This window comes from Microcaecilia unicolor, chromosome 8, assembly GCF_901765095.1.
Source record: "Microcaecilia unicolor chromosome 8, aMicUni1.1, whole genome shotgun sequence".
Classification (NCBI taxonomy): Eukaryota; Metazoa; Chordata; class Amphibia; order Gymnophiona; family Siphonopidae; genus Microcaecilia; species Microcaecilia unicolor.
In genome coordinates this window covers 1,817,474-1,843,005 of record NC_044038.1, presented here as the reverse complement: position 1 = coordinate 1,843,005, position 25,532 = coordinate 1,817,474, and the positions used below count along the sequence as shown (strand labels likewise).

General features: G+C 43.0%; 1 protein-coding gene across 1 annotated transcript in view; it reads left to right on the top strand.

Moving 5' to 3' along the window:
* Positions 1 to 25,532, top strand: part of RBBP6 (RB binding protein 6, ubiquitin ligase) — a 135,800-nt gene that overhangs the window by 12,638 nt on the left and 97,630 nt on the right. Inside the window, exons 2-3 of the mRNA XM_030211248.1 lie at positions 1,465 to 1,564; positions 14,589 to 14,625. Coding sequence (XP_030067108.1) covers positions 1,465 to 1,564; positions 14,589 to 14,625 — 137 coding nt within the window. The remainder of the gene's footprint in view (positions 1 to 1,464; positions 1,565 to 14,588; positions 14,626 to 25,532) is intronic.

Below are 25,532 nucleotides of genomic sequence, written 5' to 3'. Positions count from 1 at the left end.
ACTCCCAAAGTCATCTTAATAGGATTGAAATAAACCTCAGGTTATTTGCATGGAGTTTCTAACCTTTCTATTTTATTCTCTGTGAATGCTCCTTAACTAGGAAAGTACCAGCTGCTTCTATTGAGTCTGTTCATGCAAGGTTTGACCCTACACTCTCAAATCATTCTCTAAGGGGAGCAATTTGGATGCAGCCTCCCCTGAAAACAGTACACAGAGTTGTTACACATCCTGAGTGTCATTTCTATCATTGTCACTTCTTAAGGAGGATTTCTTGGTAGTTACCCCCCCCCCCCCCCAAATAAAAAAAATCTATAGGCCCTTGGGAATACACAGGTTTAAAAGATGTAGATATGGGTGATGTAGATACATTATCCCTTGCTAACAATTCTTTGCTGCCATCCACCCCTAGTGCAATTGTAACACAAGGAACATCAAAGAACAAAGTTCTTTTCATCCATCCATTAGCGCTATTCCTGAGATGTAGGACTATGACCAGTGAAAATACAGTCAAACCCTTGACTGGCAGTGAAGGGTAGCAAGTGTTGAACTAAAGAAGTTGCTGAAATCTTTCATGGTTGTAGTTGCCTCGGTATCTCTGCTGAAAGGTGTAGAGGGTTATCGCAAGAGTCCATGGGACCTTGTATTCCTCCTGACTGAGATATATAAAAACGTGTACATTCACTTTTATGTTTGCCCATATCCATTAACACCACAACAGTCCCAACAGATAACCAAACGTCACAATACTTGAAGGATACCAAAAATTCCCAGTCACGCCTCGCTTGCCCATACAGCAGTTATTGGAAATTAGTAACGTTGAGGAGGGTGCCCAAGTGATGCCTGGTGTCAGAGGTTAGCCAAAGACTTGTTCTTCAGATATCTGTCTGTCCTGTCCAGACTCTCCTTGCCTCTCCCTCCTCCCAGTGATTATAATATGCACAACCTGCTTGTGATAATAGTGTTGCTCTGCCTATGAGTTTAAAAAAATGTAGATATAGATATTTTAAATGGTATAACTTTATATTGCAATTTCATAGATACAGGGTTTTTTAAAAATCATTTTACTTGTGAACAATTTTTTTTTGAAGTTTGATTGTGGTTTGTTCTTTATATGTGGGTTGACTCAGTTTTTGGCTATATTTAGACTCTATGGTTGTTAATTGTAATGTTGCAAAATATCACATGCTAGTTCAATTTCATTGTTTACAAATTCAGTTAAAATAAATCTAACAGCAAAGAGCATAATATAACATAAAATATACAAGTCACCATTTTATACAAAATCCTCCATTTAAGATAGCAGTATAGAAAGAGCAGATGCTTTATTTATGTGAGGTATAAAAGTAAATGATGCACATGACATTGATTTATTGCTGAAGTAACAACCCTAACCCACATTTCATCCTGACATCAAAATTTGTTGTTTCTAGTGAAGGGTAAAATATTAATTCTCCTTGTTTACAGAATACACAGATGATAATGCCCTAATTCCAAAGAACTCATCAGTAATTGTTAGAAGGATTCCTATTGGAGGAGTCAAATCTACAAGCAAAACATATGTCATGTAAGTAGGTGTAGAAGACCTTTTGGAATGGGGGAGGCATTTAATGCAAAACTGCTTCCAAAATGAGTGATATCTCTTGCAATGAATGCAACTGCCCCTTCCTTCCCATCTCATGCCTCCACTTTGCACCCAAAGCATGTATAAGGAATCATCTCTGATAGCATTGATGATAGTGTATTCCCAAAGTAATCCTGCCCTCCTTCATTTCATGGGTTTCCTGTTTGAAATGGAAGCATGTTTTGGCATATTTTAATATTTGTATTTTAGTTTAATAATTTTGGATTTGTAAGCCCAAGTGTGCCAGTTTTGCAGCAAGGAAGATTGTCCTAAATGTTGGAGGGGGCAGGGCTGTTGCAGGGATATTGAGCACCTGCTGGCTGATCTTTTACCATTGCTTTTGCTGAGACCCGGGTATACTGCACACCTCTTCTAGGGAATGAATCAGCTGACTGGGTAGGAGTGGCTTCCCTGTAGGATTTGTAGGTAACTTATGAAGGTTCATCTTTTGTGTATGGATTTTATATCCTGCAACCCAGGAAACAGGTCACTGCATTGCTGTCTTCTATGATCCCTCTCAGACAAAGGATTTTTATAGTTAGTCTTTATCTCTGTTGGCCCAGTGAGCAAAAGAATTTCCAATGTGTGTGGCTGGTTATGGAGACTTAATAGAGAAAAAATACCAGATATACAAAGTTTAAATCCACCTCCCATATTTTGTTCAGACCTCACGTAGGATGTTCAGTTCTGGAGAAAATACTGCCAAAATAATGTACAAAGAGTGAGCGTGATTCAGAAAGACTTTGAATATGGTGCAGAAGTTACACTTAGTCCTCTGATAAATGATCCTTAAGTCAGGGCTCTACAAATCCTGGGTCTCCTAAAAACTGCACTCTGGGATTTCATACCCCCCCCCCCCCCCCCCCCCCCCCCCCAAAATGTTCTTTTTTTTATTTTTTATTTTTTCACTGAGCTGCTTCATAGATAGCATGTCTCCTAGGTCTGCACCACAATTAAGCTGAATGTAAGCTTGAGCTGCGCAGTGCAGGAAGCTCAGGAAGTCTTGCTGGACTTCAAACCACGAGACTAGCCCAAGACCAGCCTGAACATCCAGCGCTTTATGACTCAAGCCAAATCACAGTGCAGAGCTGGAAAATGTGTTGTTTGTGAACGTTCCGCAGCTGCCGGTTCAAGGTCTGGAGTTCAGGGGCGACCCTCTCAATGATGGTGCGCAGGCCCCCTCCTCGTTTCCTGTCATCGGAGGAAGACTTCCCCTCTTTTTCAAGGAGTGGGCCAAAATCTCCACAGATCAGTGGGTCTTGGACCTGATCAGAGACGGATACCGAATAGAATTCGATGCCCCGGTGAGAGACATGCTTGTGGAGTCCCAATGCGGTTCTGCCGCCAAACGGGCGGCGGTAGAGGAGACTTTGCACAGTCTGTGCCAGATAGGGGCTGTGACCCCGGTGCCTCCCGCCGAACAAGGTCTAGGCCGCTACTCCATTTACTTTGTGGTGCCACGAAAAGGCGGGTCTTTTCGCCCGATCCTGGACTTAAAAGAGCTAAACAAGTCCTTAAGAGTGCGGCATTTTCCCATGGAAACCCTGTGCTCCGTCTTTGCGGCGGTACAGCCAGGAGAGTTTCTCACGTCTCTGGACCTGAAAGAAGCTTACTTGCACATACCAATTTGGCCCCCGCACCAGAAGTTTCTGTGGTTTGCGGTGTTGGGAAAACATTTCCAGTTTCGGGCCTCGCCACAGCTCCCCGAACCTTCTCCAAGGTAATGGTGGTAGTAGCTGCCTTTCTCAGGCGAGAGGGTATCCGGGTTCACCCGTACCTGGACGACTGGCTCATCAGAGCAGACTCAGAAAAAGAGAATCATCTAGCTATAGCCAGAGTGGTTTCAGTCCTTCAATCTCTGGGCTGGGTCGTCAATATGGCCAAAAGTTACCTGACCCCCTCGCAATCTCTAGAATATTTGGGGGCCAGGTTCGACACAGCCTCGGGCTATGTGTTTCTTCCCGAGCAAAGGCGGTGCAAGCTTCAGAATCAGGTCCGTCTGCTCCTGAGGATGCCCCGCCCGCGAGCTTGGGACATTGTCCAGCTGTTGGGATCGATAACGGCCACCTTGGAAGTGGTGCCATGGGCGAGAGCGCACCTGAGACCTCTACAGTATTCTCTACTTCAACGATGGTCTCCAGTATCTCAGGATCATCAGTGCAGACTTTCTTGGCTCCCTGCGGCCCGCCTCAGTATGGAGTGGTGGCTCTCGTACAGCATGTTGCAGCGGGGAATGCCGCTGGCGCTCCCCGATTGGTGCCTAGTGGTGACAGATGCCAGCCTGAAGGGCTGGGGCGCACATTGCCAGGGGAAGCATGCCCAGGGTCTGTGGACGCCAGACGAGTCGGAGTGATCTATCAACCGCCTGGAATTGACAGCGGTGTTTCTGGCTCTTCTGGCCTTTCAAGTGACCCTGGAAGGATTGGCTGAGTGATGTCGGACAACACGGCAGCAGTGGCCTACATAAATCGACAAGGCAGCACTCAGTGCAGAGCTCTAGCTGCGTAGGCCGAACAAATTTGCCACTGGGCCGAGCTACTGTACATCTACAGACCCTGTCAGCAGCTCACATTGCAGGTCAGAGCAACGTGCAAGCAGACTATCTAAGCAGGCATCAGATCGATCCAGCGGAGTGGGAGCTAGCAAACGATGTATTCCTGCAGATATGTGCCAAATGGGGCAAGCCAGTGATGGATCTTATGGCGACCAGTTCCAATGCCAAAGTCCTGTGCTTCTTCAGCAGACGGGAGGGATCCTCGCTCTGCCGGGTTGAATGCCTTGGCTCAACCCTGGCCCTTGGGCTTGCTGTATGTCTTCCCTCCGTGGCCCTTGATAGGGCGAGTGCTCCTGCGGATTCGGCTGCATCCAGGAGAAGTGGTGCTCATCGCCCAGGAGGCCTTGGTATGCGGACCTCCGACAGATGCTGTTGGAGGCTCCCTTTCCGTTACCTCTGGTTCCGCACCTGTTGTCACAGGGTCCGGTGTCCATGGAGGACGCCTGCCGCTTTGGTCTTATGGCATGGCGATTGAGAGGGCGCAATTGAGAGATAAAGGCTACTCAAATAAGGTAATTTCCACTCTCCTGCAGGCCCATAAGCGCTCCACTTCCGTGGCTTATGCCAGGATTTGGTGCCAGTTTGAAGTGTGTTTCAAGAGTGCTTTCTCCGTTGCGGGCTCCTGCCTCGTCGATTCTGGACATTTTGCAGGATGGTGTACACAAAGGCTTGGCCTATAATTCCCTGCGGGTGCAAGTGGCAGCATTGGCCTCCCTGCGTGGCAAGGTTGAAGGCGTGTCCTTAGCTGCTCATCCAGATGTGGTACGGTTTCTTAGAGGGGTGCTTCGGCTCCGTCCTCCCGTGCGGGCACCTTGTCCAGCTTGGAACCTGGGGTTAGTATTGAAGGCCCTTCAGGGGGCTCCCTTTGAACCGCTTCGGCGTGCTTCAGAGAAAGATTTGACATTGAAGGCCGTCTTTTTAGTGGCCATTACCTCGGCGAGACGGGTGTCAGAGCTCCAGGCGCTGTCCTGTACAGACCCTTTCTGCAATTCTCAGAGTCAGGACCGTGCCTTCCTTCATGCCTAAGGTGGTTTCAGCGTTTCACCTAAACCAGCCTGTTTTTCTTCCCTCCTTTGTTGAGGAGGAGTTTCCAGATTCATTTGGGCAGTTGCACCTTTTGGATGTGTGCAGGACTCTGTTGCAGTATCTGCGAATTACAAATTCTTTCAGGACCTCTGATCATCTTTTTGTGCTGTTTGCAGGTCCTCGCAGAGGGTCTTCAGCGTCTAAAGCCACTATTGCCTGTTGGCTCAAAGAAGCTATCTTTTCAGCATATCTGCTGTCTGGCCGGGCTCCGCCTGAAGCCTTTAAGGCTCATTCCACAAGAGCGATTTCCTCTTCCTGGGCGGAAACTGGAGCACTATCTCTTCATGAGATTTGCAGTGCTGCAACATGGGCTTCTAAGCTCTCTTTCGCCCGACATTACAGGCTGGATGTGGCTGCCAGGAGAGATGCGCGTTTTGGAGTACAGGTGCTAGCGCGTGGTGTGGCTTGTTCCCACCCTATTTAGGGATTGCTTTGTTACGTCCCATACGTAATGGCTTCATCTGCTTGATGACAAGGAAGGGAAAATTAGGTTCTTGCCATGATAATTTTCTTTCCTTTAGTCATAGCAGATGAAGCCATGAGCCCTCCCTGTATGATTGTTTTGCAGTGATTCTGATTTTAGGTGCAGTTCTTGTTTCCTGAAGTTATATTCCTTCCTTGGGGAGTCGGAAAACAGTCTTCAGGATTCTTGTTACAGTTATAGGAGGATGAGTTCATTCACTCCAGTTCATGTTTTGGGAGATTGAGTTTATTCCCTCCAGGAGGATAAAAATACCGTATTTTTCGGACTATAAGACGCACTTTTTCCCCCCCAAATTTGGGAGGAAAATGGGGGGTGCGTCTTATAGTCCGAAGGTAGATTTGGCTGGCTGGCAGGCCGCCTGCCCTCAGAGTTCGGGATCGCCGTCAGGGTTACCTCCTCCCCCACCCCCCCGGCCCTGTCACCACTTCTCCCTACTCACGCGATCTTCCCTGGTGGTCTAGTGACGTCGGGGCAGGAAAGAGCCCCCTCTTTCCTGCCCAGTGCGCTGCTCTCCATCCTCCTGTATGCAGCCTGACGGTCTCGGCGAGATTCAAAATGGCCGCCAATACTTCAATTCTCGGTGGCCATTTTGAATCTCGCCGAGACCGTCAGGCAGCAATGCATACAGAAGGATGGAGAGCAGCGCGCTGGGCAGGAAAGAGGGGGCTCTTTCCTGCCCCGACGTCACTAGACCACCAGGGAAGATTGCGTGAGTAAGGGGAGAAGTGGGGGGGGGGGGGGGGGGGAGGAGGTAACCCTGATGGTGATCCCGAACTCGGAGGGAGGGATTCGGACAAGACGCACTGGAGCACCTAGGTTTTAGAGGAGGGAAAAGGGAAAAAAAAAATTTCCTATTTCCCTCCTCTAAAACCTAGATGCGTCTTATGGTCCGGTGCGTCTTATAGTCCGAAAAATACGGTATTCCCTCCGTTTATACAAAGTGGAGGACGAGTTTATTCCCTCCAGGAGGATGAGTTCATTCCCTCCTTTTTTGAGTTCATGCCTTTGTTAAGGGGCCATCGTTCGCTGTGAGGAAAGTTCATGTTATTCCCATTGCGGTTTGCCATACTGCTTTGGAAGCTTCAAATACTGAAGAGGCAGTGGAGCATGAGCACTGTGAAAAGTTGAGTGCTCTCTATCTCTCCCTGCTGGTTGATGGACACAACCCATACTTAATGGCTTCATCTGCTATGACTAAAGGAAAGAAAATTATCATGGTAAGAACATAATTTTCACTTGCTTCACTTATCAAGGCAGTACTATCACACAGCTTCCCTTTGGGAAGGGAGACGACTTGCTTCTGCCAGTGATTTGCAGAGGCACCTTAAGGGACTGATTTACTAAAGTTTCTTTGCCCCCAGACACAGAACAGGAAAAAGCGATTCAGTTACTAGAAGAGCTATTGCTGATCAGGGAGCAGATTCCTGCGTCCTTCCCTTTCTTCACCTTCTCTCCCAAGATGCTTGAGGACAATATTAGAGAAATGGGGAAGGAGAAGCGAGAGTGTTCTCAGCTGCAGGCTCCTAGATTTATTAAAAATTTCTCAAGGCCTGTCTTAAGGACTTAAATTTGTTTAGCGTGAGGGTGTTTTTATATATTGGAATTATATTTTTCAAGATGTACTATGGTTAACCAGCTAATAGGTCTGAGAAGTAACCTAGTGGTCAGTGCAATGGACTGCAAACCAGGGGAATCAGAAGGTTAATGCAGCAGCCTGAGAACCTGGGAAACTGGGTTTGATTCCCACTGCAGCTCCTTGTGACTCTGGGCAAGTCACTTAACCCTCCATTGCTCCAGGTATTAAATAAGTACTTGTATGTAATATGTAAACCACTTTGATTGTAACCACAGAATGGTGGTTTCCTTAGCAGCAGCAGATGAATCCAGAAGCTTGTGGGTTTGACCATCGACTAGCAGCTGGAGATAGGGCTGAAACTGCACTGCCTTATAGACCGGAATGCTCCCTGGTCAGTCAGTATTCTCTGTTTCCAGCAGATGGATAGATGGTCTTTCACAAACTCCTGATCTCAGTCTCTCAGTTCAGTAGATCTTAGGGGTTTCCGGCTGGGCGGTTCCGGCTTTAAGGGGTACAGCTGGTCACCTCAGATCCTCCTCCACCCCTCTCTTCTCCTTCCTCAAAATAAAAAAATATATATCCCAGAGGGAATAACGGTGTCTTTTCACTAGTCTTTGCTTCAGCTATGACTATCTCTTGAAGGGGGTGAGACTGCTACTTCAGGCAGCTGCATGTTTCCACAGCGGCAGCCAAACTGCCTGCACAGGGGTGAGTGTTGCCATTTGTGGTGCTTGCTTTCCACCACAGAGTTGCATAGGGCAATGTCTTTAAACTTTTCCTGCTTCTGGGGTGCCTATTATGCTGTTTAGGTCCACGCTGTTGTGCTGCGCAGGAAACTTGGTTTTCTGCAGTGCCTTCTGAGTACCTGTTTCTCTTCAGCCTGCCATGGCCATTTTTGTGCATTCTTTCCAGGCGTCCACCTGTCCATCTTCTCCTGAATTGCCAGTGGTAGAGATGGAGCTGGTATATTTGACAGATTCTTGTTTTGACTTGTTTCGTGAGTCGCCTAACAGATTTCTTTGGCGGTCACAGCCTGTCGGCTGGGGTTGCGCCACTAGGCAGCACATACAGCTGCTCACAGCGGCTGGTTAAGTTCCCTTTTAAGAGCACGCTGTTGTTTGGGGAGGTTTAGCGAAGTTGCTGGAAGATCTGAGTTACATAAGACTCAGTCTTCCTGGAGTTGTGCCTACATGTGCCTCCCAGTTCGATCAACTACCTTTGTTGGAAGCTACCAAGGACAATCATTGAAGACAGGCTAGTTTTTCTTTTGAGATCCATGTTTCGGCCCAAGCAGGATTTTGGAACTCCAGACTTAGTTTCGTTAAGATTCTCCGGATTTTTTTTCCTGTAGGAGTGACTGGGTGCTCAGTCCCGTTTCTTCCTGCTGGGGTTTCTGACTTTCATCGCAATTCACCTTTGTACGCCTGTCTGTCGTTCGCCATGTGCTCCTTCACTATTTGGACTGGTCCAACAAGTGCTGTTGCTCAGCTCATTTGGTTGCACTTTACTTGGGGGACTTTTTCAGGTATTGCGGCTTTGTGTCTGGTAGCGCTATACAAATGCTAATAATAATAATTACCTTGCTGGTTCACAGGGGCTATCACATCCGTGTACTTCCTAGTGGGCGCTACATTTTCGGCCTGATGTCAGCAGCCTTCTTCCTTGGACAGAAGCCCGTCTGTTCTCCCTAGAGGATTTCTGTATGGCGTAGTCATGGTCTTACTTCTGTACCTTCTCCAGACATTGCCGTATGGATATCTACGCTCGATCGGATGCATCTTTTAGAGTTTTGGTGCTGTCTGTGGGAGTTTCAGGTTCCCACCCTACTACAGGACTGCCTTGATTCATCCCAGAAGTCTCTGGATTCATCTGCTGCTGATGCTAAGTAATGAGAAATTGTCTTTCCTGATAATTTTCTTTCCTTTAGCCACAGCAGATGAATCCAGAAGCCCCCCCCCCCCCCCCTGTTTTTCTGGTGGTTTCTCTGGTTTGGATATCTCTGTTGAACAGTGTTGCTGCATTTTTGCACTTCAGATGGACTCTTGTATTTGGATTATGTGTTGGCGGGTCTTGGTTTATCTCTTTCCCTGTGGAGAAGGAGATGTGCTATAATTCTGTATCTTTCTGCTTTGTTATGAGAAATACTGTCTGACCAGGGAGCATTCCGTCCTATAAGGCAGTGCAGTTTCAGCGTTATCTCCACCTGCTGGTAGATGGTCACAACCACAAGTTTCTGGATTCATCTGCTGCGACTAAAGGAAAGAAAATTATCAGGTAAGACATAATTTCTCGATATCGTCCCTTTCCTTTCCCTAATAAATTTGAACTTGAATATAAATGGAAAAAGAGGTAAATTTTCTAAAGGATAGAATTCTCTAGGCTATGGTCCAAGCCTTCAAGGGATTATATTGGAAGATTTGGGAGAGATATACCAGTGCCAGAAATGGTATTCAAAGCTAACGAGTCAGAGAAACTGAAATGAAATCTCTGTAAACCTAGAGGATGTAATGGGACAAATTGAAGGGCTACAAATCTCCTGTACCGGATGGTATTCCTCCCAGAGTACTGATAGAATTGAAAAATTAACTTGTTGAATTATTGTTAGCAATATGTAATTTATCTTTAAAATCGAGTGTAGTACCAGAAGATTGGAGGGTAGCCCATGTAACGCTGATATTTAAAAAAGGTTCCAGAGCGAATCTGGGAAATTATAGACTGGTGAGCCTGACATCGGTGCTGGGCAAAATGGTAGAGACTATTATAAAGAACAAAATTGCAGAGCATATTCAAAAGCATGGATTGAGACAAAGCCAACATGGATTTAGTGAATGGAAATCTTGCCTCACCAATCTATTACATTTCTTTGAAGGGGTGAACAAATGTATGGATAAAGGCGGTTGATGATATGTATCTGGATTTTCAAAAGGCGTTTGACAAAAAACCTCATGAAAGACTCCAGAAGATATTGGAGAGTCATGGGATAGGAGTTAGTGTCCTATTGTGGATTAAAAACTGGTTAAAGGATAGAAAACAGAGAGTAGGGTTAAATGGTCAGTATTCTCAATGGAGAAGGGTAGATTGTGGGATTCCCCAGGAGTCTGCTGGGACCGCTGCTTTTTAACATATAAATGATCTAGAGATGGGGGTAACTAGTGAGGTAATTAAATTTGCTGACAACACAAAGTTATTCAAAGTTGTTAAATCGCAAGAGGACTGTGAAAAATTACAAGAGGACCTTACGAGACAGGGAGACTGGGCGTCTAAGTGGCAGATTACATTTAATGTGAGCAAGTGCAAAGTGATGCATGTGAGAAAGAGGAACTCGAACTATAGCTACGTAATGCAAGGCTCCACTTTAGGAATCACCGACCAAGAAAGGGATCTCGGCGGCGGCGTTGATGATGATACTTTGAAACCATCTGCTCAGTGTGCTGTGGTGGCTAAGAAAACAAATAGAATGTTAGGTATTATTAGGAAAGGAATGGAAAACAAAAGTGAGAGCGTTATAATGCCTTTGTGTATCACTCCATGGTGCGACCAACCTCGAATATTGTGTTCAATTCTGGTTGCTGCATCTCAAAAAAGATAGAGTGGAATTAGAAAAGGTACAGGGAAGGGTGACGAAAATGATAAAGGGGATGAGATGACTTCCCTATGAGGAAAGTCTGAAGCGTCTAGGGGAGATATGATAGAGGTCTATAAAATGAGTGGAGTGGAACGGGTAGAAGTGAATCCTTTACTCTTTCTAAAAATACTAGGAGTATGGGACATGCGATGAAGCTACAAAGCAGTAAATTTAATATGTCTGTGAGTTTTTTTTTCACTCAACGTGTAATTAAACTCTGGAATTCGTTGCCAGAGAATGTGATAAAGGTGGTTAGCTTAGCAGGGTTTAAAAAAGGTGTGGACGGCTTCCTAAAGGAAAGGTCCATAGACCATTATTAAATTGACTTGGGGAAAATCCACTGCTATTTCTGGGATAAACAGCATAAAATGTATTGAACTTTTTTGGGGTCTTGCCATGTATTTGTGGCCTGTTGAAAACAGGATGCTGGGCTTGATGGTCCTTTGGTCTGTCCCAGTATGGCAATACTTATGTAATATCGGAACACATCTTTTCATGGAAAAGTGCTGAATACATGAAGGCGATGAGAAGAAGTGATAATGGAATTAGAGTCTGAAATAAGTTATAGAGGTTCCAAGTTTAAAAAAAAAAATGAGATGAAAGTCACCAGCTGGGTTTTCTGGCATTGCACCAGAAATGAAATAGGGCAGACTGGATCCATTTTATAGTCTTACCTACTGTATACTAATGTTTTCTGTTTCATTAAAATTTAAGGCTCCCATGAAAGATTGTGTTCTTGGGGTGCTGATAAGTTTGTAAGATTAGCAGTACTATGTACGTTGCAATTAGTCTTGCAGGATTTTAAAAATCTTTTATGAAAATATCAACTGCTGGAGATGCTTAGATTGTAGCCATTTGTTCTTCACTGGGAAATGAGGAATAGGCCAACCTTTAGAGCAGTCTGCTTAAGTCGGTTGAGCATCTTCTGTAAGGGAGAACCACTTTTACTATGGTTTTCCTAAAAGTTAGGCATGCTCAATATACTTCGTTTTAAAAGTTGTTCAAAATCAGAATCGTTTATGGAAGGGTTGCCTGCATATCCCTCCCATTTATTTATTGCATTTGTATCCCACCTATTTGCAGGCTCAAAGTGGCTTACATAGTATTGATAACATAGTTATTCCAGTGAATCAAGTATAGTTAGTATTGTGTAGAAATTAGTTAAGGGAAGGAAGAAGAAGGAAGGGATGTATTAGGGTATTTATAGAAGGTGGGCGTTCACTATCAGATGTTTGTTTTAAACCATATTTTTAAAATGTTTTTGATAGCAAGCAGCATAAGAATTACAGGTTAACAATGTATAACTGAATGATGATGTCTATACAGTAAAAAGTTTACCATTTATAATCCTCTTCCTTTTCATCCAGACCAGTCCTGACCAATGGGTTATGTCCATCAATTAATGAATGTAGACAGAGGCTGTATGATTTGTTGCTGTTCATAGGCTCAATAGCTCAACGCCCTAAATAGCTCTCTTCTTGACCTGATTGGCTCAGTTCTGCCTTGAGGCTGAGTAGGTTCACTTTTTTACCTCCTGAGGGACTCTGCGCTCATTTTGATTTCAGTGTTGTCACCGTCCCTTGTCAGCTGTTCAGCTTAGTTCTGTCTCCCTGGGTGATTTGTATCTCCTCTCCAGTACAGTAGATGCCCTTTTCTCAATATGAATGTATCGGCATATTTCTCAGGCTGAATACTTATGTTGTCTTCTCTGGCTTACTGTATTGGGTTTCTGCTCAGGTAGAATGCTTCCCTTCACTAGCGGAGTGCCTTGGTTTCTCTCCTCAGATGGAGTGCCTCGGCTTTTGTCTTAACTTTGTACAGTCAGATCCCGTCGCTGGTTGGATAGTTTAGCGCCTGTTATTTCTGCTAAGTGTCGCTTTCATTTCTCTGCGGTAGGCTTTGTAGTCTCTTGACCACATGCTGTCATGGAGAAGGAGTAAGTATATTTTCTGGCTTAAAATTTGAGTCTTGGGCATTGCTTTGCTACATCCCATTGGTCTGGTATGAATGAAAAGGAAGGAAAAATTCTGTCTTGATAATTTTCTTTCCTTTAGTCCTTTACCAGACCAGTCCAGAAACGGTCCCTGTTTGTTCTTACGTGTGATTGGCAGTTTTGTTTCTTTTCCTTTTGCAGATAATATTTCTGTTTTCAAGTTTCTCTCATGTGTTCCTTGGCTTGCATCTCCTGACTCTGTTGTCTTGCTACATGTCAGTAGAGGTTATGCCTGCATGATTGGAATTGATATTGACTGAATTTGGCATTGGTTCTACCACATATATCTGGTCTTAACTGACAGTATGAATATGAGCTAATTGAAATACTGAAGATCTTGTGGCTGTGCGATACCCTTTGGGAAAAATCACTTGGAACTACTTTTTCTCTGTCTACATCCGCTGGTCGATGGACATAACCCATTGGTCTGGACTGGTATAGTATAGGACTGAAGGAAAGAAAATCAGATAAAAGAAATAATTTTTCCTTATTTAATGGAAATACTAAATTGAGAAGGTTCTTGGAATGTCCCTAATGAATGTGTGTGAAAGTTTTGTGTACAGTAAATGTAATAGGAATTCAAATCTTTCTCATGCATATTAACATAGAAAAATGAAGGCAGATAAAGACCATATGGTCTCTACTCTCCCTTTCACTCCTTTAGAGATCCTTTGTACTTGTAAACCTGACACATTGGTGGCTCTTGAGAACTGGGAACGAATAGTAGAGGCCTAGAGAATTTTGGGAGGTGGTTCTTAAGCTGCTTTGAGAAATGCTGGGCCTTGTTAATTTTTAAGTAAATTGGGCAGATATAGCCCCCCCCCCCCCCACCAGAACAGCTGTTCCCTTCTAGTCCAGTATTACATGATTCTGTTCATTTGAGCCAGTGCCAAACTCCTGCATTATTCTGTCTTGCAACACTTGAGACAGAGGCTAGTGTAGGTGTTGGCAAACCTTTGTGTGTTTGAGCCTTTGCCCATGGGGCTGAAATGGAGGGCATGGCGGCAGCAGCAGCAAACAGCAAGGTAAGTGTAGTGTGGGGGGGGGGGGGGGGGGGCGGTGGCTGGCTTAAGATAGGTGGGTGGGGGAAGGTGAGGGGAAGTGGAGCTGGCTGGTAGTAGTTGTTAGTGGGGATAATAGGAGTCAGCTGGCTGGTGATGGGGTTTAGGGATCAGCTATTTTCTAGATACAAAGAAAATTTCTCAAGGCCTGGCTTACGTACTTTGTTTCAATGCTTAGTAGTGGAGGAGTAGCCTAGTGGTTAGTGCAGTGGAATTTGATCCTGGGGAATTGGGTTTGATTCCCATTACAGTTCCTTGCGACTCTGGGCAAGTCACTTAACCCTCCATTGCTCCAGGTACAAAATAAGTACCTGTATATAATATGTAAACCGCTTTGATTATAACCACAGAAAGATGGTATATGAAGTCCCATCCTCTTTCCCTTTCTCTGATCTTAAATGGCAATTTGTGGTTTTGTCTCAAGTCCTCTGGCCTTCAAGTTACTGTAGAATTATAGCCAGGTTAAGAGAGCAGGTTTTTTTCTGAGCCTATGTTCTGTCTTTTTATGAATATTAAATACTGACTTTTTAAAACTTTGTGCCAGACGTTTTGACTAGGAATTCTAACTATTTTCATTTTGTATTTTAGAAGTCGAGCTGAGCCAGTGAGTGGAACATCAAAAGCAGTATGTAAAAACACAATCTCACACTTTTTCCTACACATTGCTCTTTAATAGTGAAAAATCTTTATGTAGTAATGGTTCTCCCTACTCGAGCGTATAGATTAAATTCCATTGGCCCATAGTCTATTGTAAATGCAATGTATTTGATACAGTATAATACTTCAGTGTTTCTAATGCCAGAATTTGCAGATATTGTGAAAAATGTGTGCTAATGCACTGTATTTTTTTATTGAAATTGCTCCAGTTCACTGTATGACTTGATGTTGTACAGAAAATGTATGATTACAGATCATATAGATTTAAAGAATTGCAATATTGAACATGTCGTCATGTTCTACATGTGTCTGTCTTCGGTTATTAATAAATGTTTGTATAGGCTGTTTTTTGTGAATTTAAATTTTTCAATAAAAGCTTGAAGTGTGTATATTGCCATTTTCACATTGTATCAAGCAAGCTTTACTATATTTTTATCTGGTTTTTGGAAATGCATTAAAATGAAATTAGATGGTATTGCATTGTTTGATTTGGCATTGTTCCTATGTTTGACAAATGAAGCCAGTGATAATATGAAATGTGAAGGATAATGGTTCACACTAACATTAATCTCTTCACAGTCTGTAAATGTTAAATTGACTGCTGTGAATTGGGTTATTTCTGGGATGTACATGTAATGATGATTATGTACATATGAAATCCCTGTCTGTTTTTAAGAGCCAGTGTTTAAAGGATCTCCTAAATTCAGCCCTATAAAATGTGCCCGTGTAATTTTAAGGCTTAAATAAACTATCCTCAGAACTGATACTTTTCTTGGAACATAGCAGAGCCCCAAGGCAGGAGACAATTTTACATATGGGTGTGTGGGGGGGGTCTTAATAAGCTGAAAATAATTATAGCATCAAGAATAAAAATGCACCTTCCCCCCCCCCCCCAAAAAAAAAAAAAAAAAAAAACCTCGCTCAGGTTACTGTTGAGGGTTTTTTTCTCAAATTCTTACATTTAGTTTTGCATTTGTAGGATTCAAAAACAAATCAAAATATCCATCTCTCCCATCCAGACGTTGTGCCTTTGTGGACTCGCCTTGTTAGCATTTCAGATTAGAAATAGCAGAAAATTGATCAAATAAAACTGAGTTAGCATATTTCAGCCATTTTGTATTTATTCAGCCTCTGAATTACACAATTTTAAATTACACAATTTAAATTTAGAGTACGAATGTGTGTATATTTGTGTGTGTAATTTTATAGATATATACATACAAACACACACTCATGTGCGGTTGCATATGTGTGTACACATGTTACAAGATGATGTATAGCTGAGTTGATAGAGCTTTATTTTTGTAGTGATACTATTTTAAGTCGCAGGTTCTCTGTTAGCTACAGAACAGTCTGCTTTCTTAAACCCTAAAATTTCTGGAGCATTACCTTGCAAAGTTACGTAATTTGGAAATTTGGTTTGTGAATAAAGAAATTTCTCTCGTTCTGATTTTTAAAAAAATCTTAATACCTATTGTAAAATTGTTCAGTTAGAGGTGGATTCAAGAAAGTGCTCCAAACATTAGACACAAAATATATGACTGCTAAAAGCCAGTTCTATAAGAGCACTTGCACGCAAAATTGCTATTAGGTGCAAGCACTTATGCCGTGTCAAAGGCTGGTGTAAATGGTCATGCCTAAAGCTGGAAGTTGCATACGCAAGTGATATTCTATAACGTAAACATGCAACTGCAAGACACGCCCTCCAACCTGCTCATATGAACTATAGCATTTAGACACTAGGTTACAAATTAGCACCAGTCAATCCCACTTCAGGGCTATTGTTTTTTTTTTTTTTTTTTTTTAATATCTTTATTGAATCAGAGAAATGCATACAACAGAGTGCTGCAAGAGCACTACAACAGAACACAGTACAAATCATAGCAGAATACACAAGCAAAATTTAAACTCAATCACATTCCAGTCTTCCTAGTTGCCAAGATTAGTCAGCTCCCCCCTCTGATTCATGGTTTATTGATTTAAGCCCCCCCCCCCACCTCCCTTACCCTCCGCCCCCTCCTTCCACAGGGACACTCAGAGTAATATCAGCAACAGAAGTCTCTGACACATATAAAGAAACATATCTACTCCATATATCACGATACTGACTGTGTCCCATTGAGGCAGAAAGCTTAAGAGAAGTAAGCAGCCAGCTTGCCATTTCCCACATAAAACCATGCCAGGCAACTAGTGATGGAGGGCCCAGATCAGCCCAGAACTGTAGGATGCATTTTTTGATGAGGGTCGCCAATAATACAAATTTGCACTGCGCCTCTCCGAGACCCTTCTGTAATAACTGAGCCGCACTACCGAGTAGGACCAGTCAAATGTACAACACAAAGTATCCTTAATGACTCCCAGTGCTCTGGTCCAAAATGAGGACAGTGCCGGACACTCCATAAAGGAATGCAGGAAGGTGCCAGCACTCGCCTTGCATTTAACACACAGATCACTCTCCCACAGAGGCTTTCCGTCTCTGCTTGGTAATATGCACTCTATGTAGGACCCTGAACGGGATGTCCTGCAATGCCGCATTAGGTGTTACTGTGCTAACACTTTCAAATGCAGCCCCCAGCTGTGCCTGGCTATTGTTGGTACTTAAGGCCAGTTGGGGCCTAATTTAACAGTTGTTAGACATGTAACTGGTCCAATTCTATAACTTATGTGTCCAAATTTGCGCTTTAGTTGGAAATTTGGGTGCACAACTTTATAGAATCCGGGGATTAAAATAGTATAATGTTCTTTAGGACACACTTGTGTTTGAAGACTCTCCTCATTCAGTGTTTAGGATTAGATTTTTGTTGAGTCCCTTGCACTTACATAGTCCATTGCATCTAATCTCAGAATAGTTTTCAGAGATTCATTGCAAAAAGAGAACACTTTGGCTCACTTTTCTATGTTCTTTCCTTCTGAGAACCTGGACTGTGGCTCTGATTCTGGTGCTCAGGAAATCCCTTCTTCAGAGCACCAGTTGTGATTTGGTTTTCTTTATAAACAAGTAACATTTCTGCATCTTGGTCCATGTAGTTATGTATTGTGAAGTTATTTGAACTATTAGAAGATGGTATTTTATTTCAAAAACAGACTTTTTTCTTTTGTCTTATTAGCACATGTACTGATATAAATCTCATGTTCATAAATAAAGTTAAATATGCTTTTTGCCTTATGTGTTCTCTGGCATGTCTGTTACATTAGAGTATCACTCCATCATACTAGTTTTAAATGTGCTCTGGAGTTACAGTTCATGTATTCTACATTTTTGGTTGAAGTTTTCTTTTTATAAACCAAATAAAGATTCCTATGATTAATATTCTAAACATATGTTTCGTGAAATAGAAAAATTCTAGGCCTTTGTTTATGACATGAGCAGTACCATTTAGTGATGCTTGAGGATGCCACACTGGTGTGAAGAATTGTACAAGATGACGTTTTATTCCTAGTTCCTATGAAGAATGTACATATGAATCAATAATATGATTCACCAGGTACAAGACTTTTTGTTTTTGAGGCATTTTGTTTCTTTAGAGAGCTTCAAATGCACAGAATTAGTGTCTTCAGTATATTTTCCCTTAGTATGCAAGCTTAATAGGTCTTACAACTTCAATCTTTGCTTCAAGATATCAACATGCAAAGATGTTGAAAACCTTTTATCTAGAGAAGCAACAATTTTTTTTTTAATCCCACTGCCTGATTTGATGAAATTTTAGAACCATTCTGAAATGGTTTAAAATTCCTTAGGTAAATCAAGCCTCTACTGTAGATTTAAAGGCCCATTTTGCATAGAATGTTGAGGTAAGAATTGAGACATCAGATTAGGATGTTTGTAATTCTCTTGTATTATACAGAAGGCTCTGTAGGGAACGCACGTTCATTTTCCAGCATCTAAAGTAGAAGCATGGATTTATTTATTTTATTTTTTTAGGACTCTCAAAAAGTGACACCATGGCCTCTGCCAGTTGTGTTGCTTGCAGCCATGCATTGTAGGTTCTTAGCTATAGCAGTGGGAGGAGAGAGCCTCAAGTTGGGTTTACCATCTGTTAAAGGGGCCAGTGGGGGGATCAAGTTTGCCCATGTGCCCTCTTTCCTGGGCCTTAACTCCGGTTTCCCTTGTGGTCTAGTGGGAAGCAAAAGCAATCTCCTGTTACTCCTGCTGTGAGTGCCTAGGCTCAGAATGGTGCTTCTGGCGGTAGCCTTATGGTACTACCTCTAGGGATCAAACTAATAAAAGGGATCAGAGGTGCTATTTTAAACCTGAGCACTGAACAGAGCAGGAACAACTGGCAATTGCTCTCATTACCTGCTAGACCACCAGGGAAATTCCTGGTAGAGTCCTTGGGGGTTTGGGTGAAGGAGTCTGCAGGTGATGAAGAGGATTCATTTGGCCTTGCAACTTGCTGCTTCAAGCAGGTACTTGGCATGTGCATCGGAGCAGAAGCCCATGTGCGTATATTTTAGTATAGATGTGGCCTCCAATTGTAAAATGGGAAGGCCATATCTAGGTTTTGGCACGCTCAAACCATACCACCGCCACTCCCTCGCCATGCCCCTTTCAATCTCTGCATGTGAATAGCGGCTTTATGAAATTGGTATTTGCAAATGTATTTGATCTAAACATGGTACCGATAATCTTAAAGTAAGGGCCTTAACCAGAACTATGAAAGCACTTTGGATTTAGTGTGGGATTTGTGATAAATTCTAACTTTCCTGTAGTCAGGAAGAAGGATCTAGGGATTCTGTGACAAAAGCAGCTAAGCATACTGTTAGGTAGTTGAAAAAAAGCATACACTGGGGGGGGGGGGGTCATTTTACAAAGCTTTTTTTAAGGGTAAAACCTGCTTTCAGATGATCTGCACATGGATGTTCTGGGGCAACTTGGGTGGAAGAGAGGCAGACATATTGATGTATTTATGTACACAGATGCATTTACACCTTTGGAGAAATATCAGTCTGTTGACAATTGCACACTATTGGGGCTGGTACCAGATGTTCATTTTAGAAAGGTACATATATGCCTCTGTTGCATTTATCAAACAAGTACTCTTGGCTCCCTATTATAATATAAAGTTCTAAGTGTGTGCACAAAGTTTTTATTTTTAGTTAAATTCCAATGATTTATTTGGTTTATACTATTACACTGTAGATTCCATAAAATGCACGTGTTGGGGTCCAAGAGATTTGACTGCAGTATGTAGGGTCTAGGAATTCAATCCTTAACTGCATTATAGTGAGCCACATTATGTGGTGTCTGCAGTATATTAATATGGAGAAATGCTCAACTCATCAACTACCAGCACCTGGAATTGAGAATTTTCAGTTTGTGGTTGCTGTAAACCTTTTAAGGGAAGGAACATGCACTGGCACACTTGACACCAAAAAATGAGATAGAGAAATTAGAAACAGGATGAGTATTTTGGAAAACAAAATTGGGAGGAAAGCCTTAGTAAATCAAAATTTTCTTTTTTTGTACATTGCCTTGGGGTTTAAGGTTAGATGATAAATAAGTGCATTAGATACATGAACAATTGTAGTAGGTGACACAAATGCAGGTGTCTATCTTGGAACCGAGGTATAAGGTGCTCTTAGCTAAGTGAAGCAGTGTAATTGTAGTACTCTGGTCTGCTAAATCCTGTATGGAGGAGGGAGGAGGGCTTTTTGAGGTCAAGGGTTTACCAGTCGATCACACACAGGTAACTGAAAATGAGTGTTCAGTTCTTTTTTCCTTTACACAATAGCTTTAAGGCAGGAGTTTCTCTCTTCTAGTACTTCTCTCTTGAGTCCCGGTGTGATGTTTGGTCATATTTTTCTTAGAAAGGGTAGGTTCATTTACAAGTATAGATTTTCCCACTCTTATACAGTAGTTTAAAATTGAGCCTTTACAGCTTAATATCAAGGTGAGCATGATTTTCTCAAAGGAATTAAGGTATTTTATAATGGCAAAATTGTGTATTTGAGACGGATAAAATACCTTAATACGTGGAAATAAGGGGCGTTTCTTTTCCTAGATTTGAGAATAATGTTAAATGACAAAAACGAGACTCGCTTGGGGGAGCCCTGATGTAAAGTGTCTTTGCGAGTATGAGTAATAACAGGAAGGAAGGTTCTGTAATGCAAGAGACAGGAACAGCAAACATTCCCAGGATCGCATATTTATAAAACCATCTTTGGCGGTAAAATAACATATTTTGTATTGTTTAGACTTACTAAGAGGGTCTTTTACTGAAAGTTAGTTCATGTTATCTGCCACAGGACCCATTTTATTCCTATGGACCCTACTGCTGATAACATGCTAATCTATAGTAAAAGGTCCCCTAAGTGTTTTAATAGATTTCATTTTCATTTATTACCATTTATATACCGACCTTATCCAGAGCGGTGTACAAATCAAGCATATATAATAAAACATTGCAAAACAAAACACATCAAATACAATACAAACTCATTAAAAACATGACAAACAGGTCGCCATAATGTGTACATCAACTGCCTAGATCACTAATATCAATTAATAGTTCCCAGGCTTTGTCCCCCAGTAAGGGAGAGGTGAGAATAGATCAGGCTCCCCATAGGTCTTTTTTGTACATTGTGCTATCACTGAATGAGGATCACTTGCTTGTTATGGAATAGGACTCCTGATGAAGCCTTGTTAGCCAAAATATGGACTGTGTTGGGTCCATCTCATAAGTACATACATATTGCCATACTGGGAAGGACCAAAAATCCATCAAGCCCAGCATCCTGTTTCCAACAGTGGCCAATCCAGGTCACAAACACCTGGCAAGATCCCCAAAAAGTACAAAACATTTTATGCTGCTTATCCCAGAAATAGTGGATTTTCCCCAAGTCCAATTTAATAATAGTCTATGGTCTTTTCCCTTAGGAAACTCTGCTAAGCTAATTGCCTTTACCACAGTCTCTGGCAACAAATTCCAGAGTTTAGTTACACGTTAAGTGAAGAAAAGGTTTCTCCAATTTGTTTTAAATTTACTACTTTGTAGCTTCATCGCATACCCCCTAGTCCACGTATTTTTGGAAAGCGTAAACAGACACTTCACGTCTACCCGTTCCACTCCACTCATTATTTTATAGACCTCTATCATATCTCCCCTCAGCCGCCTTTTCTCCAAGCTGAAAAGCCCTAACTGCTTCAGCCTTTCTTCATAGGGAAGTCGTCCCATTCCCTTTATCATTTTTGTCACCTTTCCCTGTACCTTTTCTAATGTTACTATATCTTTTTTGAGAATCGGCGACCAGAATTGAACACAATAATGAGTTGTGGTCGCACCATGGAGCGATACAAAGGCATTATAACGTCCTCATTTTTGTTTTCCATTCCTTTCCTAATAATACCTAACATTCTATTTACTTTCATAGCCGCAGCAGCACACTGAGCAGAAGGTTTAAACGTATCATCGACGACACCTAGATCCCTTTCTTGGTCTGTGACTCCTAACGTGGAACCTTGCATGACATAGCTATAATTCGGGTTCCTCTTTCTCACATGCATCACTTTGCACTTGCTCACATTAAACGTCATCTGCCATTTAGACGCCCAGTCTTGTAAGGTCCTCTTGTAATTTTTCACAATCCTCCTGCGATTTAACGACTTTGAATAACTTTGTGTCATCAGCTAATTTAATTACCTCACTAGTTACTCCCATCTCTAGGTCAATCAAGTGCTTTTTCTCTGTTCGTGAGTGTATTTCAGTCCACCTTCAATAGGATTTGTGCACATTTATCCTGATTTATCTATTTTCATTCCCACTGTTTTTGGCTTTCTATTGGAATTTGTGGAAGTGTTTGGGTTTTTTGTTGGACTCCACTGAAGGCACTGCAACAGGAAGTGATGTCAGAGGGGGTGTGATGGCAGGGTTTTAATTAGCACAGCAGCATGAATGCTCTGGTGCTTGATACTATTTTTAAATCTGTGCTGCTGTGCCAGAGGAAGGGAGGTATAAAAGGGGTGAGCAGGACCAGAAAAAGGGGCATCACAAACAGTAGAATTTAGATGGAGCTAGAGCCCATGTGGCTCTCCCCTTTCTAATAACAGCCTGAAGTGTTTGGGGGCATTATCTGCCCCCCCTCCAAAAATCTGACTGACCACCAAGAAGTAGGTTATGCTTATTAGTGCATGTCCATGTTCTTTCCTGCTTGACATGAGAGTGGAGTTAACTAATTTTCACAGTAGTTGGTTGTGTGTTCATGGCCACCTTGTTTGTCCTTTCTGCCAAAAGTAGGCTTTTCTTTTAACTGCTAATGTTCTCATTTGGAAACACGATATTCACTTGGTTTCTAAACATTTCAAGCTTTTGTGTAAAATTGTGCTGGTTGAACAAAGGTTTATATTTACTTTTACTCATTAGTATGTGTCTTACATAACAATAACCATACTAGGTCACATCAGTGGGCCATCTAAGCCCAGTATCCTGGTTCCAACAGCGGCCAATCCAAGTCACAAGTACTTGGCAGATATCCAAATAGTAACATAGTAAATGACTGCAGATAAAGACCTGCACAGCCAATCCAGTCTGCCCAAACTCATTTTACATGGTATGTGATATTACTTGTATATCTGAGTTTGATTTGTCCTTGCCTTTCTCAGGACACAGACAGTAGAAGTCTACCCAGCACTGTTCTTGTACTAAGTTCTGAAGCTAACATCGAAGCCCCTTAAAATTTACACCCCAGCCCATCCATATCTGTTCAGCCACAATCAGGGCGCAGACCATAGAAGTCCGCCCAGCATTTGTTTTACTCTCCAATTACCGGCATCACCAACCAATCTCCACTAAGATTCCATAGATCCATTCCTTCTAAACAGGATTCCTTTGTGTTTATCCCATGCATATTTGAATTCCATTACTGTTGTCATCTCCACCAAGCAACATTCCATTCTACCAATTCCATGGCAAGCAGTGGCTTCCCCATGTCTGTGGAATCCTGTTTAGAAGGAATGGATCCAGAGAAGCTTAGTGGAGATTAGGTGGCAACTCCGGTAATTGGGAAGCAAAGACAGTACTGGGCAGACTTATCTGGTCTGTGCCCCGATCGTGGCTGAATAGATTTGGATGGGCTGGAGTGGAACTCTTCAGGGGCTTCAACGACAGCTTCAGAAGTTTTAGAACAAGGACCATGCTGGGCAGACTTTTACGGTCTATGCCCTGATAATGGCAAGGACAAATCAAGGTCGGGTATATATATGAAGTCTGAATAGCAGGTTATGGACTTTTTCTCCAGGAACTTGTCCAAACTTTTTTTAAACCTCTGTTACTACATCCTCCGGCAAAGAGTTCCAGAGCTGCTTAATTAACTGAGTGAAAAAAATATTTCCTCCCATTTGTTTTAAAAATATTTCCACGTAACTTCATTGAGTGTCCCCTAGTCTTTGTACTTGTTGAAAGAGTAAATAACCGATTCACTTTTTCTCATTCTACACCACTCAGGATTTTGTAGACCTCAATCATATCTTGCCTCATCTGTCTCTTTTCCAATCTGAAGAGCCTTAACCTGTTTAGCCTTTCCTCATATGAGAGGAGTTCCATCCCCTTTGGCATTTTGGTCGCTTTTCTTTGAACCTTTTCTAATTCTGCTAGATCTTTTTTCAGATAGGGTGACCAGAACTGAATACAGTACTGGAGGTAAGGTCGCACCATGGAATGATAGAGGCATTATAGTATTCTCAGTCTTATTTACCATCCCTTTCTTAATAATTCCTAGCATCCTATTTGCTTTTTGGCCGCCACCACCACATACTGGGCAGATTTCAGCATATTGTCTACAATGAAACCTAGATCTTTTTCTTGGGTGGTGACCCCTAAGGTGAACTCTAGCATCAGGTAACTATGATTCAGATTATTCTCCGAGGACAAGCAGGCTGCTTGTTCTCACTGATGGGTGACGTCCGACGGCAGCCTCAGGATCGGAGATCTTCCTAGCAACAAAGTTTGCTAGCCCTCGCGTGCACATGCGCGACCGTCTTCCCGCCTGTAGCGCAAGCGTGCTCCTCAGTCTCTTATTTTCCGCGGCCCAGGACAGCTGTTTTCGGTTGTTCTGCGCCTCAGAGAGAGCCCTCGCCGCGTTTTCGCCGCTCTTTGGATTCTTTTTCTGAGCGAGTTCTCGTGTTTTTTGTTTTTTTTTAAAAAAAGTTTACTTTTCCTGTATTTTTTAGTTTTTTCCCCGTAAGTTTCCTTTCGTCGTTGTGAGCGGCCATTTTGGCCGCCCGTACGGGTTTTTCCCCAGTTTTGCTGCGTTTTTTGTTCTTTTTTTTTTGCATCAGCGCGATTTTTCCACCCACGTCCTCGAAGCCTGCCAGCGGCTTCAAGAAGTGCACGTAGTGCAACCAGATGATCTCGCTCACTGATCAGCATGTTTCGTGTCTTCAGTGTCTGAGGGCTGGTCATTGCCCCGACACCTGCACTTGGTGTCTTCAACTGAAGAAGAGGACCCAGGTGACGAGATTGGCTCAGTGGAACCTTTTGTTCGGAGCCCCGTCCGGTACGTTGACGGCGCCAACGGTACCGAGGTCTTTGACGGTATTGATGTCGGCATCGGAGAGTGCATCGACGTCAGGAGCGCAGGTGGTGGCTGTCCAGAGACCCTCCCACGCTGTTGGCAGTGAGCCATCGAGTGGGTCTCCACCTGTCTCGAGGGCTCCTGCGGTACAGGCCCCCCGGGACCGACCTCTTTTGGACCCAGCCCCGAGCAGACGTGTGGATTCCACGTCTTCCTCGTCGGTACCAGGAGGTACCGGTGGCGTGCTTCGAGCAAAGGCGAAGAAGCACCGTCATCAGTCGCCTTCCCGTCACGGTACCGAGAGCTCCGGGGCGCCGAAGGAGTTGGCACCTGTGAAGCATCGACGCCGGGAGGACCGCTCACCCT